This window comes from Pollicipes pollicipes, unplaced genomic scaffold (assembly GCF_011947565.3).
Source record: "Pollicipes pollicipes isolate AB1234 unplaced genomic scaffold, Ppol_2.1 Scaffold_1628;HRSCAF=1912_pilon_pilon_pilon, whole genome shotgun sequence".
In the NCBI taxonomy this organism is placed as follows: Eukaryota; Metazoa; Arthropoda; class Thecostraca; order Pollicipedomorpha; family Pollicipedidae; genus Pollicipes; species Pollicipes pollicipes.
In genome coordinates, this window is record NW_023595968.1 from 8,449 (window position 1) to 25,591 (window position 17,143).

The following is a 17,143-nucleotide window of genomic DNA, read 5'->3' on the forward strand; positions in this document are numbered from 1 at the left end:
TGACCGGCAGGATCGATATAGATCGAAAACGGCTTGCATGTGAATGATCACCGGATTCGTGAACTGACGTTACACGAGGTATTTTGCAGGCTCTGCCAATAAGGACTTAATGATGGAGCGGTTGACAAAGTGAAGAGATGAGGGCCGATGAGAGGAAAGCTGTAAACCATATCATGTGGAGTAAAGACGCAACTTTTCAACCCACCAATTCGCTTAGATTTGACCCGAAAGAAATTACAGGCTTTGGCCGGTTCGTAGGCTAGACTTGGCAACTTTCTAGGGTACGAAAAAAATAATGAAAGTAATGCGTTTGTCGCTGTTCATTAAGCTTCAAAACCTTCCAAAAATCTAAGTGTGGTGGCAAACGCAACATACCTATGAAAAATCATCTTTTGATCTTTATAGCAACAGCCACGTGACAGAAAACTAATCGCAGACATAACACGTATGAATGCAGGCTGCAGAAATGGAACAACGTTGTGAAACTATCACTGAACAGCCTTTGACCGATAAATCCCATGTTCAAAACTTGGTATGATTTGATTGATTAATTAGGCGACTCATTTTGATAAAGATAGAGAGATACTTTGCTTGGCTGGTATTGTGAGGCTGAGGTGCGCTTATTTTTTTCCCAAGCCGTGCTTCTTAATTGATGTTAATGATCAATGGAACGGAGGGGAAGCCGTGAGCCTTTTATCGCACCAACCTCACCCAACTGTCAATATAGCCCCAGTTATTAGGGTACAAATGCGCAATAACTGTCGAAGTACAAACGGGTATTGATAATGGCGTAGTCTTAGCCTTTTTACGCCTGAAGACGTACAATTTGCGATCGAGATGACAGTGACTCTTACCTATAATGCGATTAGTTCACAACATTTTGTCACATGAAAACTTTTATTCCAATCGCTTTATCCATCTCGTCCAATCTGTCTCTTAATCTGTCTTTTCCAGACCTGTGTCCTTAAAGAGGTCTTATCATATGCGATATAAGCACAGGTGCCACGCATATAACCGGTTTTCCAAAGAAGGGGAGTAAAAACACATAATTGCAGCGTGACTACCGCAGCCGTCAACTGACCGCTCGCTGGTGGTGACCACGGTCTCCGTGCACTACAGTCCGACTCCCTTTGCCGTGTCTGGACTCGTCTCTTACATAGCTTTTGACGTGGTGTTTACCGCGCAGAAGTGACGGATGGCATGCACAGTTTCATTCTAGGTCTTTATGTTCTACTGATATGGGCCCCTTAGCTCTATCCCCTAAGACGCATCTGTGAAAACAAATATTTTCCGCCCCTCCAGGTTGACCATGGCAAAGATTTTCCCACGCATCCATTCATAGCACCATGGTTCGCATACCATAGCGTAGTTCGAGACCATGTTCCTCCATACCTTCCTTCGCGAGAAGGTAAACACTTCTTTGTCACCATAGCCGAGACCTAGAGGAAACCAGTTTCATTTAACAAGAGGCAGGAGAAGGTCTATGAAGCGACAGATGTCATTTACTCAAAGAGAAGTGAACCATTGAAATGGGGCTGACAAACAAAGTTGTAGGAAGTCCCTCCCTAGACACATTTAAACACCGCCTGGGCAAGTTCTATCAGTCTAAAGATCTCAATCATGGCTAAATTCATGCAGGGTCAGATGGTAAGAATAATTTCAAGGATGTGTACGGGACCTGAGATAGGTCAGACCCGATGGGCCTTGTGACTCTCTATTGGCCAGATGTCTTTGTCTTTACGTCTTTATAACTAGCCATTGCTTGTGTAAATATCCTGAAGAGCAAAGCTTTTGTTTTGGATACTGAGAGGTATACATTGCATTGCACTGTTCGGCAACCTTCCCAGTTTGGAGACTTGTAACCGCCTCTGCCACACTATTCTCGCTGCATTGCAAGATACATGTTTATTTGGCAGCTGTCTGTATTTGGCAAGGCAGAGTGTCTGGCTAAGGGAGATCACCATCTTAGCGTCGTCACGAAAGTCGTTAGAGATTCCTCCCCAACATTGCGCACTGAAACCGCCTCTGTACATTACTATGCACCAAAATTTTCGGGCGCAATGCGTATGAAGACAAAAAGTCAAAGATTATGAAAAACTTCAATGACGTGTTCCAAACTGTTGCGGACAAAGCCGCGGGAAAATCAGGGGAAGGACTTTTTAGTGCATTTTGAGTGTGGGTGGGGTGGGAGGGTGGTCCCATTGACACAGTCGATCCCAAGCATTTATTATTTAACATGCCATCAAAATCCGGTTTCTCTCCTGTTTTATACCCCTGTTTCCCGTGCTCAGACAAAAAACGAAAAATATGACGCCACTGGTCATTACACAGGCCTCTGTACAGCTGCCTGATCTCAGCCAAGGGCGGTTCCCGGGGGGGGGGGGGCGGGGCTGAAGGGGCCATGTGCCCCCCCCAGGACATGAAAGCATGATTTGCCCCTCCCTCCCCCCCAAAAATCGGCGAAACGCACGCTTCTGTGTGCATGCTACGCCATACTTTCAAGAATTACTGGAAACAGGTTTTCAAACAGGAAAACAGGTTTTCCGTTTTGCTACTGTTTAGATAGTCAAGTATGTCAACAGTCAACACATACCAGTGGCTTGCGACGGACGGTGTGTAACGTGAGTAGTTCATTGCCGGTGGATGCTTAACCCGTCACCATAGTGACATTTCAAGAAGCTACTTGACTCGTTATTCTGTTAGCTGGGTCACCCAGTGGCCCGTTATCTTCATCATACCCAGCATACCGATCACGGATTGTTGTGCTCCCTGCACACAACCATACCACGCGCGACCACCCCGGGGTCGCGTTTTGTATATATATATATATATATATATATATATATATATATATATATATATATATATATATATATATTTATATATAAGAGCATGTCTGGGTGGGGGTGTAAAAGCTACCAGGTGTTTTAAAATGACATTCGGCAGGAATGATTTGTCTCCCCCAAAACAAAAGTCCATATCTAAACCTGTCTCTAGCTTGGTTGCGCAGCCATTCCACCCTGGGAGGGCACCATGGAACTTCTGTTCTGAGTTCTGGGCCACATTACCGAGCTCGGCTTCGACACGCCAAGGCATAATTCTGCGCCTACCTGCGTCCACTTGCCAACACCCCTAGCCGTGCAGTGTGTCACCGTGCGAATACGAACGGTGTCCTTCGCATACGATCTTACACCATGCGATCAACGCATTTCTCATATGCCTTCAGCACGTTTGCATATCACCTGCTGTGGGTACCGTGCCGATAAGGTGCGCTGATCTCCATCGCTGGTGCGCGGCGTATTCGGCTATGCATTCCTGTTCGGACTCGACGGCCGTGGCGACCTCCGGCAGGATCAGCAGCAGCAGTAACAGCACCAGCAGGAACGGCAGTGATCTCTCCATGACGTCACAAGTGCCCGGGATTCTGCGCGCCAACGTGTGGACGTATGCTCATGAAGTGAGCACGTCACAACACAGCCGGCAGAACAGAAGTGAGCACGTCACAACGAAGCCAGCAGGCGTGCTCGAACCGAATGGAGCGTCTCTACCGAGCACGGCCGTCTTACTGAACAGCTTCGCAAGGGACGAACAACGGGGAACTGCAGATTTCGCCGAGGGCTGCCAGGGTCACAGCGGCAAGCCTAGCCAGCCCCAGCTACAATGGGATAGAGGTCTGAAAGCGTGCATCACTAGAGTGCTCGCTATCGAAATTCGATTATGTTTGCTCTGTTGCAAGCTAACGCTGCGGCGGAGTGCCGTCAACAACGGACGGAAGCACCGACCATTATCCGGCACAAGGAGACGGAGCTAAGTGCCGACTTTTCACTTGTCAAAATGCGTGAGCCGCTAGTGCAGCAGCCGTGACGAAGCAAACGTTGCATGATGACAATGCGTCGTTACGTCGGGAGCGACAGCGCCCGTCGCAGGTGTTGTTGCCATACGCGTGCCCGTGCAACACAGCGTGGCTGCGATGACGCCAAGGGCACACGACTTCCGGACAGTTTGGTCGATGAGACGGGGCTTTTGTCCCGCTCTCCATTCTCATATGCCATCAGCTCGCTTGCATGTTGCCAGCCTTTGGCAACGTGACAGTGGCTGGACTAGTCTTGAAATTGTCTGATTGATTCATCTGCCAATTTTATGAGGGCATGCTTGTTACCAGGCTGTTAACCCGATCCACGAACCCAGTTCGAAACATTTTAAGCTACACCCGCAAGATGCATGGCCTGGAAGCCCGGCGGCATTTTACACATCCCCGTACATATTGGACTTTACTCCCTTCCCATTACCACGATCCCGTGACCAATTGCTGCTAACATTGGTGCATGCGCAGCAAAACAAAGCCCAAACTCTCTCAAGCTTGTCAAGTTTCTTCAGCGCTCATTGGAACACCTACTCATGATTTCAGCATTAACACTTTTATTTTGCTTTCAAATGCAACCCTACCCTTAAACTGGTTGGCTACATTGACCCATTTGGAATGCGCCATCTCTAACCCGGTCATTTCCGTAACACTTCAGATTCTGCATTTATTTTATTTTTTGCTCCGTATTTTATTTCTATTGAATCTTTGCATGTTAGGATTTTATTATTCCACGCCGATCGTTTAGGAATGCATTTCTTTTGAAGTTCCGCACACTTGACTTCTCGCTGTTTTAGTTCCAACTATTTGGTCTCTTAAGCTTTCAATGTTTTGCTCATTCTGTTCTTGTGTTTGGGTTTTATCCCTTGGACATTTTGAGAGATGTTCTGGCCATTTTTGAATTCTTTCCTTTTCCTTTGCATCGATTTGATTCTTATCCTTTATGACGTGTCGCCAGTTCACTCACTTACATTTGGATATTTGTCGTTTAATTCGTGGCTTGAAACTTTTGACCGGTTTGCTAAATGTCGCGAATTCAAGCTTAAGTTGCTAAGCAGTACGCTGTGATCTAATGCAGACAGCTGTGTTTGCAGCGTTCAACCTGGGACTGAGCTCACATAGCGCCACGCGTTGTCGCGCGTCATCGCGGTTATCCTTACCACTAAAAAGCGGGTTATGTATGCTCTCGACCGTTCACGTCATGCAGCGGTGTGCGGTAAAACTTCGTGTGCATGATTCATTCGAAATACGACGGCGTAATCAAAGAGCATAAATATTGGATGACCTGGCTGCCCTACAGCCAACACCACCGCTCTTTTTACTATGAATTGTAAAGTTGCTAGCATGTCAAACCATTTGCCATTCCCAGTCATTTGAACAAAAAAAATCATGCCACATGCAATTTTGGCAGCTGCTCTTGCTACTCGCTAATACATGTACATATATTTCTTTCGATTATGGGTGTATTTTGTATTTGCTACACACGCTAACAACATTTAGGGTAGCGTCAATATGTCTCTTGCAGAGGATCAAGTACACTTTTGAGGCTTAATTTTTTTCCCGGCACAAAATGTGTGAAAACACTTGGCATAAATGACTGGATTTCACCATTTCTTCCTTGTCGCTCACAAATGGGAAGTATACGAAATACTTACGACGGTAATGTTTATCCTTGATATAATGCAATACAATGTTAAACAAGATACCATATGAACTTGATGTGCTGTAAGTTTGAGAGTGGAAGTGCAGACGTCCGCGATTTTGCTTTATGAGATCAGGCACCCGCACACAGGCTGTTTTTGAACTTTTCCCCGAGCGCCTGCATCCGGCGTGCACCGGACCGCGGATTTTGTAGCAGATGGCGCCACGTCCTTTATCGGGTGGCGCCACCTGCACAAAAACGCGGCCGTCCGATTTGTCCTTTCATGTCAGTGTTCGCGGCTCCATGCGAGTAGGCAAAGTGGGCAATTAGTTTCAGTCACTTTTAAGTGCTACATATCATGGGGTGACACGTTCATCGCTCATAAAATCTCGCAATACTTACAAGTCGGTTTTTGCTACGCGTCGGGTCATATGAGAGCACGAAACGAATGGAGGTTCTAGTCGAACCAGCCAAGACGCGGACGTCTTGCCAACACGCCAGAGAGCAATCTTTAAGCCAGTAGACCAGCAAAACGTCACTGAGGCACTACGGAACCATGTTCTGCACCAAACGAGATTGCCCTAGCGTGTAGTTAGTCCGTTACCAGCACAGCTGTTGAAAAAAAAAATACTGCAATAAGACGAAAATGTGTTTCAGATTCCGCACCTAGTAAAAGCATGGTGACCGACAGGTGACAGATGACTTCAACTTAACCTGTGCAGATATTTTGATGTTTTTTTATAAAGCAGGTCCATCCTATTTTGTTTCTTAACCTACTGCTGTTCAAGAAACTAAATGGTGGGTGTTTAACTGCTTCGTTGGCCTGAAGAGGAGTGTTCCATATCTTACTAAATTTTTAGCCGAAACAGACATTTCGAAAATCATTCGACGCAGCTTGCAGCCTTGCCCTTCTTCAGACCTAAGCCCCTCTAGTATTTAAGCGAAACGCCCGCAGAGATGGACAGACTATTTCGTGTGGACGGTTTAAAGGTCATTTGGGCATGTATGACGCTATAGCCACATCATTCGAATCATGCAAACCGGCAGGCCAGATGACGTCCAAGGCCAGGAAGAATATTATCGCCTATGTGTTCAGGTGTGGCGTCTGTGTGCTTAGTAGACAGCAATTAGCTCCCAAGCAGTCTGTGCGCTTAGTAGACAGCAATTAGCTCCCAAGCAGTAGTGAGCAAGCTGTGCAAGTTTCATTCGGAAAGCACGTTTCACGTTCATATAGTTTGGTTTAAGGCGTTTCGGTGCGTCCAAACCATTTCATGCCTCGAAGAAAAAGAAACAAAAAAGGGGTTGCCAAAGCTTATTCATAGGGTCTGAAGCGGGTTTAGACGTTTTGGAAAACTGAACAAAATATCAGGCAGATGTGGATGATCATCACCTTATAGGTTTCTTAAGTTGACGGCCATAGGTTCGCAGGATACTCTGTTCTTCTTGATATTCAAAAGAACATTGTACATCAAGGAGGTTTTTTACTTTGGTAACTGTACGGCCGACGGAGAGAAGAGCTACGCTGGCTGCAGGGCTCGTGTTCTGTCGTGCTGGGGAAATGCTGTGGGGCATCAGCTGACATTGTGATGTCACTGAAAATGGCTCTGCATTGATCGGGGTTCTTTTGGGCTGACTGAAGGCCATAAGGCATTTGCTGGCAATATGATGTCACTGGTGTTCGACTGGGTATGTGACGTCACTGGTCGTGACGTTTTAGGGCTCTTTCGGGTCACATTAACGCCGTAAGGCATCACCTGACGATATGCCGTCACTGGTATTCGATTAAACATCAGGCGCATGGCACATCTACTTGAAGGGGCCAACGACCCGAGCCAGGGCAAGCACAATGCAAACCTTGGAGATCTCCCAACGAATAAATTTGCTGCATTGCACGCTGAGCCCGCCTCAACGGTCTGAGCCGGACATGCGACGGCATGTGTGGGATATTACAGTGAATTCATATATTGGATATTACAGTGCATTATAAGCACCGGGAGATTTGCTGCGTACTCGTACCCACCGCTTTACGATAAATGTGCCGGCAAAATAAATGAGCCGCAGTGGTCGTCCTAGATATATTGGCCTCAATGAAAACACTTATAGATAGTTACATACGAAAATACAGCAATGCCCGCCGCATGTACAATACGCAATTCGCTGGACCTGTTGCCAGCGACATTTTGACAACAACAGTGAGTCTACAGCACACGAGGGAATGATCAAAACTTCAGGTCCCTGATGGCGGCTGGCAGGTCTGGTAGCGTGATGTCCTTGATTTGCTGTGTGATGTTGACGTTCTCCACCATCGAGACAGCCTGGCCGGCGTCGCCGCGAATCCTTCCTGCGAACCGCGCCACAGATTCTAGCTACCGCCGTTCGGGACATTGTGGGCGACAATCGAATGGTTGGTGAGTTAGTGCAAACGCGACACGCTCTGCTTATCGAGTACATTAAGTCAAAAAGCAAACGTGGAAAACGATCACCACTCCCTTTTTACATTCAGCATCGAATATCCAAGTTCTCTCCGAATACAATACGTATTTAAGACAAGAAAGTCCTACAAATTCCTGGTTATATGGCGGTATCAGTTGAAAGGTCTTATGTTGGGCTACCAACCTACACTAAACCAGAGAGTATTGGTTAAATGATGTTGCAATGCTTTGTAGCGAGCGCAGTTCTAAATATTGACTATTGTCAATAAAATCCTTATTTAGCATTACAACATCGTTTCATCAGCATCTCCTGGTAAAAGGAAGGTCGTAAACCACACATAAAAGCTTTCAACTCGACGCGCAGAAATAAAGCTAGCACAGTATCAGGGCCTTTCGTAAACATATTTGGCCTAATCCGAGCTAGGTTGTCACAACAGCGCAGACGGAGTGAGCTGTGGCACCAGGACAAGCGCGACCAGTCAGCCGCAGAGCGACGTGCTAGTGGGCGCGGAGAGGCACGGACGGGCCATCACTGACCTCCTGCTTCTCCAGCCTGTTCTGCTCCTCGGTACGCGTGATGACCTCCGTCATGCTGGTCTCCAGGACCATGCCGCCCATCACGATCTCGTTCAGAATGTAGTCCACCTGGAGGGAGAGTTCGTAGAGTCATTTCCGCCATGATGACGCCTGAAGACTGCGACAGCACGACACAGATTCGTTGATGACGGGCAGTCGGGGCCGAAACATGGGACGACTGTTTAGCGATGATGTAGGCCAGGGATTAAACTAATCTGGGTCGAACCAGTCAGTCAAGTCGCAAGCCCAAGATCGCCGAGCTCTAACAGCCTATCGGATCTCTACCCCGGCCGACCGAACACTGAACCCACGGCATGTCTCTCCCGCGCCAGAACAGCCGATGGGTCTCTGCCCCCGCCGACCGAACACTGGACCCACGGCATGTCTCTCCCGCGCCAGAACAGCCGGTGGATCTCTACCCCGGCCGACCGAACACTGAACCCACGGCATGTCTCTCCCGCGCCAGAACAGCCGGTGGATCTCTGCCCCGGCCGACCGAACACTGAATCCACGGCATGTCTCTCCCGCGCCAGAACAGCCGGTGGATCTCTGCCCCGGCCGACCGAACGCTGAACCCACGGCATGTCTCTTCCCGCGTCAGAACAGCCGGTGGATCTCTCCCCCTGCCGACCGAACACTGAAACCATGGCATGCCTCTCCCGCGTCAGAACAGCGAATGCTAGCCCCGACCACTCTGCCTGCAGCCGCCGGCCATCAGCAATAAGGGCCCTGACGCCTTTGGCCAGTCTCGGCTAACACATACGGAACGAACCAGGAGGTGATGAACTTTACCAATCACGAATATTTGCCGATGCGAAGGCTTGCATACAACCAACCTTTCCTTGTAAACCATATTCTGTCAAAGCAAACAACTGCACACGACCCGCCTCCATTGTTAGCCTTCGCCATTGCTTGAATCGCCTTATCCAGATGTGCGTTCCACTCACCCACCGCGGTTAGCGCAGGAAGAGTCAGTGCTTCCGGGCACATCAATAACTTTCATACAAGTCCTCATGCTTACGACCCTAGCCCTGCCGGCCTCAGCTAACCTTGATGACGTGGAAGACCAGGTCCAGCCCGCAGACGTCCTCAAAAGACTTGTCCAGCGTCTCGACGAGCACCTGGATCAGGTCGAGGATGCCGAGCTCGACTCAGACGAGTCCACGCAGAACACAAAATACAGCGTGGCATAGTGTCGGTGGATGAGCTTGTAGTCAGAGCTGCGGATCAACCTGTTAAGCCGACGCAGTACACACAGTTTTAAATTAATAGGAGGCCCAGTGCTGCCCCCGTGACTTGCTGACCGACGCCACGCAAGCTGCGATCCACGGATGATTGAAATACCTCATCATTAACTCATGATACAGAGCATGACACAATGGCTTTGAGAATTACGCAGTTGAGTGAAATGTTCACGGTTTCAATATCAGGGCGCTGTCACCTACGTGCCGCCTTCCAAAAAATTGCAGACGTTGTCCTCCCTCTTGGACACCAGTTGAAACGTTTCCTTGATGATCTTTTGCTGCATTTCCTCCTTCTGCAAAAACGCAAAATGTAATGAAACTATACTGCCAACGGCGCACATTCAAGAGCAAGAACAAGGGCGGACGTACATATAGTTGAGGATCAAGTCCAGCCGATCGCCCTTGTCTCTCATCACCCCTCGTCCGCGTTTTGAAAATGTGGCGTTACGCTGAGGTTCGAGTGCAAAGCATGCTTAAATTTGTTTTTAGTTCAACACGTTAGCAAGGGATTTCCGGAGATTCAGCGTAATCATTGTGTAGCAAGAGAAGGGTTGGAAATTGATAAAAATGTGTTTACACCCTCAACCGTAATGGGGGACGTGCCCCTGACAACTTTTGAACTAAGACAAACATCAGGATAAGAATCAGTATGTTGCCCATTGCTTGAGGTACTCAGCTATACCCACTTTGGGGTTCCAGGTCCATAGGTGACCTCCCCAGTGACGTCAAAACTTGAAATGTCCATATCGGAAACCACGCGAAATGTTCTACCCAGCATCATTTCCAAACTATTGAGCAAAAAACAATTATGTGGCACAAGCGTCTTCCTTGGTTGCTTCTTTGAATCTGGAAATGCATGTTTTCCTTGGTCCGGGTCAAAAGAGTGACTTTTCAAGCCATGAGGGATGATCCAGCTACAGCGCAAACACGGCACGGATGACGGCATCGTCGCCTAGCGAAGCAAGGCCGCAGTCACTTGCACATTGCCCCATACGGTCCAACCATTATGCGGCGTAGGCCGAGACGGTCCAGCCATTATACGGTGTAGGCCGGGACGGTCCAGCCATTACACGGTGTAGGCCGGAACGGTCCAGTTATCAAAAGGTATAGGTCGAGACGGCCCAGTCATTGTAATGTGTAGGCTAGGAGAGTCCAGCCTGTCCATGGCTCACGCATACATGAGCGAGACATTGCAAGACAGTCCTGCTTGTGATGTTTCAGTTAGTTCATGTTCACGTGATTAAATAAGGCGACATACTGTGGCGAGGACTTGGTTGAACCAATGCGATGCAAAGGAGGGTTATGTGTCGCTCGATGTGGATTCGTGACTAAAACAAAACATGAGCTTGGCTCATTGTTCATAGTGTATGTTGATGTCACGTGTCGCACATATTGCGGACATATAACGTATATGCAGTCTCCTCAAACATGTATCTCACTTTTCTGGCTGCGGCCTCTTCAATGGTAGATATAATTGCAAATAAATGCATCGGTCTAGAGCGCGTATCGCTGGACTCGGGTCCATAAGCGTGGCCCCGTCTTGGAACATGATGACGGTCGTCTGACGTGGCGCGCCTTGCTCCGCTGGACGCGGACACGGGCCCACCGCGGGCGTGGTCCTGTGACTGACGTCACACACAGCAATATGACGCCATCGGCCCAGGCGTGACGTCAGATCGTGTATCGCCAGCGCTGAACTGGCGCGCAAGCTGCAGGACGAAGAGGGACGGGGCTAGGGAGCAGCAGCAGCAGCAGCAGACGCAGCAGACGCAACAACAGCAAACACAGCAGCAACAGCAGCAGTAGCGGCAGGCCCGGGCGGAAGGCACCAGCAGATCACGAGAGCAAGATGAAAACTGTGAGTGGCACGGGCTCACCGGACGGGCGTTGAGCGGTGCTGCTGTCACTGCCGTCACTGCCCTTAAGGTGTGCGGCGGCGATTTTCAGGTGTGCGTTGGTGCTTCGTAAATTATATGCTCGCGGGCAGCGGTACCGACGACTCGCACTTCTGGCGCGGATGCGTGACTTCAAGGCATAGACCATTGTCACCAATTTCCAAGTACCTTGAAATTCATAGTGGAGGGACTGTTTGGCGTTGGAGTTCGGCTGCAGAAATTCCCCCTGCGCACTGCCGCTCTGGCTAAGAGAACCTCTTAACATAAGCTTGAACTTTCCTTTGATAAAGAATTTCAAAAACCGTGTACAGTGTGCGGCCGCACTACTGTTAGTTTCAGATAGCTCGAGAAGGAGCTCGAAAACCCGGCGTTAATACTGACGGTTTCTTGTGCTTGCCGTTCATGTGTTCTACTGACAACATGTGCTCGTACAAGCGCTAGTGCCTTGCGTCTCGCGCGCTGCCGCCGAACGGCGCCACGGCCAGCCCGACCGATCCCTGAATCCGTGAGCCCTGACATGACTAGACCGTGACACGACAGAGGTCGTGCACACTGTGACACGACGGCGTGACACGACCGTGACACGACTGTGACACGACCGTGATACGACAGAGACCGTGACACGACCGTGACACGACAGAGGCCGTGACACAACTGTGACACGACCGTGATACGACAGAGACTGTGACACGACCGTGATACAACAGAGACCGTGACACGACCGTGATACGACAGAGACCGTGACACAACCGCGTCCCTGTTGCAGTGCAGCGTCATGTAGCAGCAGCGGAAGCCGGCTCGGCTGTCGGCGGCCGCCCCCCGCTTCCTCCACCTCCGCTCCCACCGGCTCGCCGCCACCGCGACGGCCGCCCATCCGGCCGGCTGCGACCCGGCTTGTTTGCGCTTCAGAGCCGTGTGCGGCCTGGCGGGCGGGCGCGCGCTCCGTCGATGCCTTGGCCGCCGGCCTGGTTTATTTTTTTAAAGATATATTGCGCGCCGCGCTAACCAGACAGGCTCGGCCGCGCCCTCGGGACAGCCAAAGAGGCGTCCGAACGGGCGGACTGGCGAGCGACGCACCGAACAGTCCTGTGATAGCGGCCATGTTGGCTCCCGGGCGGCGGTGGGGCGTCCAGGGCTCGGCCGCGCAGCCTTCGACTACGCAAACTTCGTGGGAATACATACTCGTCACGTGTTTTATTTGGAAGCTGTGTGTGGGGTACCTTGGTGTGAACGTCTGCAGCAGTCCTGGAATGTTGGACTTTGCAGCAATGGACTCCCAAGCAGTAGGCACCGGAACACTCAACATGTTCGCGTCCGCCTATTCTTGGAGCCATTGTGGATCGTTGACGCAGAGCTCTGAGTGGCTGGGACGGCCAAGGACCTTCAGGATGGCGCATCAGTGGAACATCTAGTGTGTTCATCGAAGCACGTCGATGAATTTGCGTAAATGGGATCAATCAATCGATTGGTTAATGTGGATCAAAAAGTTTATCATCGTTAACAGTTGGTCGGTGGGTTTCAAATCCAGTTTTCAGCTTTAGCCACAAGACAGAAGCTTTGCTCCCACTTGCTGGGGGACAGTGCCTTATTTCGGACACCGCTCTGAATGTCTTCTTAGCTGTCTCTGGGCTGGCTGCAGTCTCAGGTCACGGACTGGGTCGAACCCTTCAGTTTCCGGGACTGTAATCAAATGGAGAATGAGGCAAGAGTTGATTTGAACCAGTTTGGGGCACGGACATGTGTCCCATGTCAGAATGAGTTGGACTTGGCCGCCGGCGCTCACTGGACCGGCGGGCGTCGCACCCCACTACCGGATCGGCCCGCTCCTGAGATGGGGTCCTCGCCGCCGGCGCTCGCTGGACCGGCGGGCGTTGCACCCCACTACCGGATCGGCCGGCTCCTGAGATGGGATCCTTGCCGCCGGCGCACGCTGGACCGGCTGGCGTCGCACCCCACCACTGCGGAATCTGGCACCGAGCCGTGCGGGCAGCCCCCGGCGGAATTTGACAGTTCAAATACACAGCAGTGCCGTTATATTGGAAACACTTCCCGCAGCGGCAGGATGGTTTCAACGGTAGAATGCACATTAATGGTTGAATGGAGATGTATCGACAGGATGGTTTCAATGGTAGAATGCACATCAATGGGTGAATGGAGATGTATCGTACGAACAGCAGCGAGGGGCGCAAAAGCAGCCGTTCTCACACTAAAACTGCTACAGCCACAGGTCACGACCGTCGCGAAAACGCCGCCAGAAAATGCCACAGGCCTAATTTTGGTAAAGACTGGCCCCAGCTCGGACTATTCACAGCACTAGCGTCTTGTAACGAGCACAGAGGACGAGCGACAGAGTACACAGCAGCCAGCGGCGGCAGAATACACAGCAGCCAGCGGCGACAGAACGCACAGCAGCCAGCGGCGGCAGAATACACAGCAGCCAGCGACGGCAGAATACACAGCAGCCAGCGGCGGCAGAATACACAGCAGCTAGCGGCGACAGAATGCACAGCAGCCAGCGGTGGCAAAATACACAGCAGCCAGCGGCGACAGAATGCATAGCAGCCAGCGGCGATAGAATACACAGCAGCTAGCGGCGACAGAATGCACAGCAGCCAGCGGCGGCAAAATACACAGCAGCTAGCGGCGACAGAATGCACAGCAGCCAGCGGCGGCAGAACGCACAGCAGCCAGGGCGGACCGCCCAGCGATATCAGCCGCTCGCTAGGAGTGTCCGGACAAATTCAGCAACCGAGCACGTCCGCATAACACAGCGTCCTGTGCATGGACTCCGCGCCGGAAAATTTCGCCTGCACGCAATCAGTATACTCGGCACTACCTTCACACGCAAAGGGAAACGCCTATGGCCCTTACAGGAATGCCCGAACTCAAGCTAAGCACATCAAGAGAAAACTGGCTAATACGTGACTGGGAAGTCATGTCTTGGACAGTGGGACATTGTTAGCATTCTGATTTTATCGGAAACAAACGCTAAGTGTGGTTTAACTCTTTAGAAACCTCAATCGCGCTGGTCTTTTACGGGTTGTCTCTAGAACGATACCAGAGTTTTAGTTTTTTTTATAAAAGCACAACAAAATACAACTTATCGACGAATTCAACAGGTTGGTGCAGCTGGCATAGCAACGGTGAACAAAATGCGCTCTCGGTGAGAAAATCGCAATGCCGGGCAGTCCAGCAGTCACGCGCCTCGGGGTAAGTCATAATGTTAGGGATTGTCACAAATGCGCACATACCAAGTGTCACAGTTTTCGTGGAAGCCTACGCACGTATGCCCTTCGAACGTCGAAACCCGGGCAACCGATCACTATCATTCTTCGCATGTATGTTCAGGAATGAGATTAAACTCCAGTGGCGTTCTGACGTCGACACTGCCGTTTTCGAGAACGAGATTCTGAGAAAACATGGCGAAAAGGGTGTCAATATTAAAAAGAGTCTACTTCACCGAATACCGCATCAGTGAGACACAGCCGGCGCAAAAGACCCAGGATGTTCACCGCACGTCGACACCCATCACGTCCGACGTGGCGACTCGTGGGCCCGAGCGACCCCAGCCGCCCGTGCCGGCGACGCCGTTAGCCGTCCTCCCCGCGCTCCAGTCGGTGGCGGCCTTGCGAACGAACCGTGTGAGCGAGGTGAAGTCAGGGGGTTCATCGCTGGCCGGCGTCAGGCGGCCAACGCGAGAACTCGATCTCCTCCGACTAGCCGTCGGCCGCGTGACCGGCAGACGAGACCGAGGCCGCCGGCCAGCGCCTGTGCGACGGCGCGTACAGGCAGATGACGGCCATCGTGTAGACATTCCACATGCCGTATACGCCGGTCAAGATGACCGACGTGTACTCGAGCGGGATGTCGCTGTCCCATTTCCAGGAGCCCTCGGCCACCTGGCCCAGGATGAACCCGATCACTGTCATGGCGGCGCAGGCCAGCGTAGCTAGCATCAGGTACTTGGAGCGGCAGATGATGCCCTCGTGGTGCAGCCGGCGCACCGACGACATGGCCGGCAGCGCCTGACGCTTGATGCTGATGTTGCAGAACACACGCCAGATCATCCAGCAGAGGAAGCAGAAGTAGAGGCCGGCCGACACGCCGGCCATGACGATGAAGCTCAGCGCCAGGTTGGTGCCCACCTTGGTGCCCCAGATCGAGTAGAACGGGTTGGTCAGCTGCACGCCGCGCTCCCACATGTCGAAGATGAAGAGGGAGAGGCAGCCGCAGGCGACGGCCGACAGGTGCTTCCAGTAGGCGGCCAGCCGGTTGCGTTCGCAGTCGTCCGATACCAGCTGGTGTTCGCCGGCGAACACCAGCCAGAACGAGAGCAGCACCACGTAGAACACGCTCTGCCGGATGTCGGTGATGAGCAGCATGTACGGCATGTCGAACCGCAGCGTCAGGAACTCCAGCGGTAGGTTGAGTACGCACAGCGCCACGCCCAGCGTCAGCAAGAGGCATTGAATGAGCGCCGGCTCGCGCGGCACCGCCTGCACGCGCCGCCAGAACCAGATCAGCAGCAGCACCACCAGCGGTAAGAAGGTCGTCTTCATGGCTACCCACGCCTTGGTGAAGCCGCCGTTCTGGAAGATGGCCACCAAGTGGACGTCGACCAGCTTGCCAATGTCGGCGTTAAGGCCGGTATACACGTCGGTGGGCATGCGCAGATTGAGCAGGTAGTAGTCGTGGTGCAGCGAGCCCAGCTCGAAGAGTGGCACCAGCTGGCAGCTGTACTGGTACTTGTGCTCCGGCTCCAGCTCGCAGTCCAGGTGGCGCTCCTCCACCGAAGCGGCCAGCTCGCTCCAGTCCTCCGTCTTGTCGCCCTTGTTCTTATAGCCGAGGCGCACGTGCAGCGTGAGCGTGGCGTTGGGGGCCGGCTCGCACCTGACGTCGTAAGCTATGTCCAGCTGCAGCACGCCTATGAGGTTCTGCTGCCAACGCGTGAAGTCCAGCATCTGGCCCCTGCGCAGTGGCATCTGGAAGGCGAACACCACCTGTTCGGACGTGATGCCTGTGCCCATCAGCTCCTCAATGAGGTCGACCATCTCGCAGCGCTTATGCTGGGATGGGATGCCCCAGACTTGGAACCAGTGGTGCGGGTGCTGGTCGCGGTCGATGCACTTGGTACCCAGCACGCTCTGCGAGGTGGACGGCGCTGGCGCCAGCAGGCCGCCCAGCAGGAAACAGAGCAGCAGCGGCAGCAGCAGCGCCAAGCACAGCGTCGCCAGCTTGCGGCCGCTTACCTTCTCGATCACGGCACCCACCATGGCCGCTGATGTGGGGAGCAGCCAAAGCAACGGGCCAAAGCTGGTCGGTGGCGATAATCAGGGGGCGCTGGAGATGTGCCAGGTAATCTGGAAGAAAACAGCAGTGATCGCCCATATCATCAACTAACCAATATTCCAAACTTCTATCACATGCAAACACTGAAAAATCCACGAAATCCCATCTTCTATTAGAAGCACTCATCACTTGGTACGTGCCGG

The 17,143-nt window shown here is 51.7% G+C and overlaps 1 protein-coding gene across 1 annotated transcript; it reads right to left on the bottom strand.

Annotated features, from left to right (window-relative positions):
- Nucleotides 1–9,552: 9,552 nt before the first annotated feature.
- Nucleotides 9,553–16,924, bottom strand: LOC119095468 (protein wntless-like). The gene is made up of 2 exons (XM_037218302.1): nucleotides 15,401–16,924; nucleotides 9,553–9,657 (listed from the first exon to the last, which is right to left on the bottom strand). The coding sequence occupies exons 1-2, from the start codon at nucleotides 16,922–16,924 to the stop codon at nucleotides 9,553–9,555; spliced, it is 1,629 nt and encodes a 542-aa protein (XP_037074197.1).
- Nucleotides 16,925–17,143: the final 219 nt, after the last annotated feature.

Excerpts from the sequence above, each read along its gene's own strand:
- LOC119095468 (XM_037218302.1), bottom strand. The coding sequence starts at position 16,924 with ATGGTGGGTGCCGTGATCGAGAAGGTAAGCGGCCGCAAGCTGGCGACG. Across the intron at positions 9,658-15,400 it reads GGCGCTGGCCGGCGGCCTCG|CTCGGCATCCTCGACCTGAT; the intron begins GTCTCGTCTGCC and ends GTCTGAGTCGAG.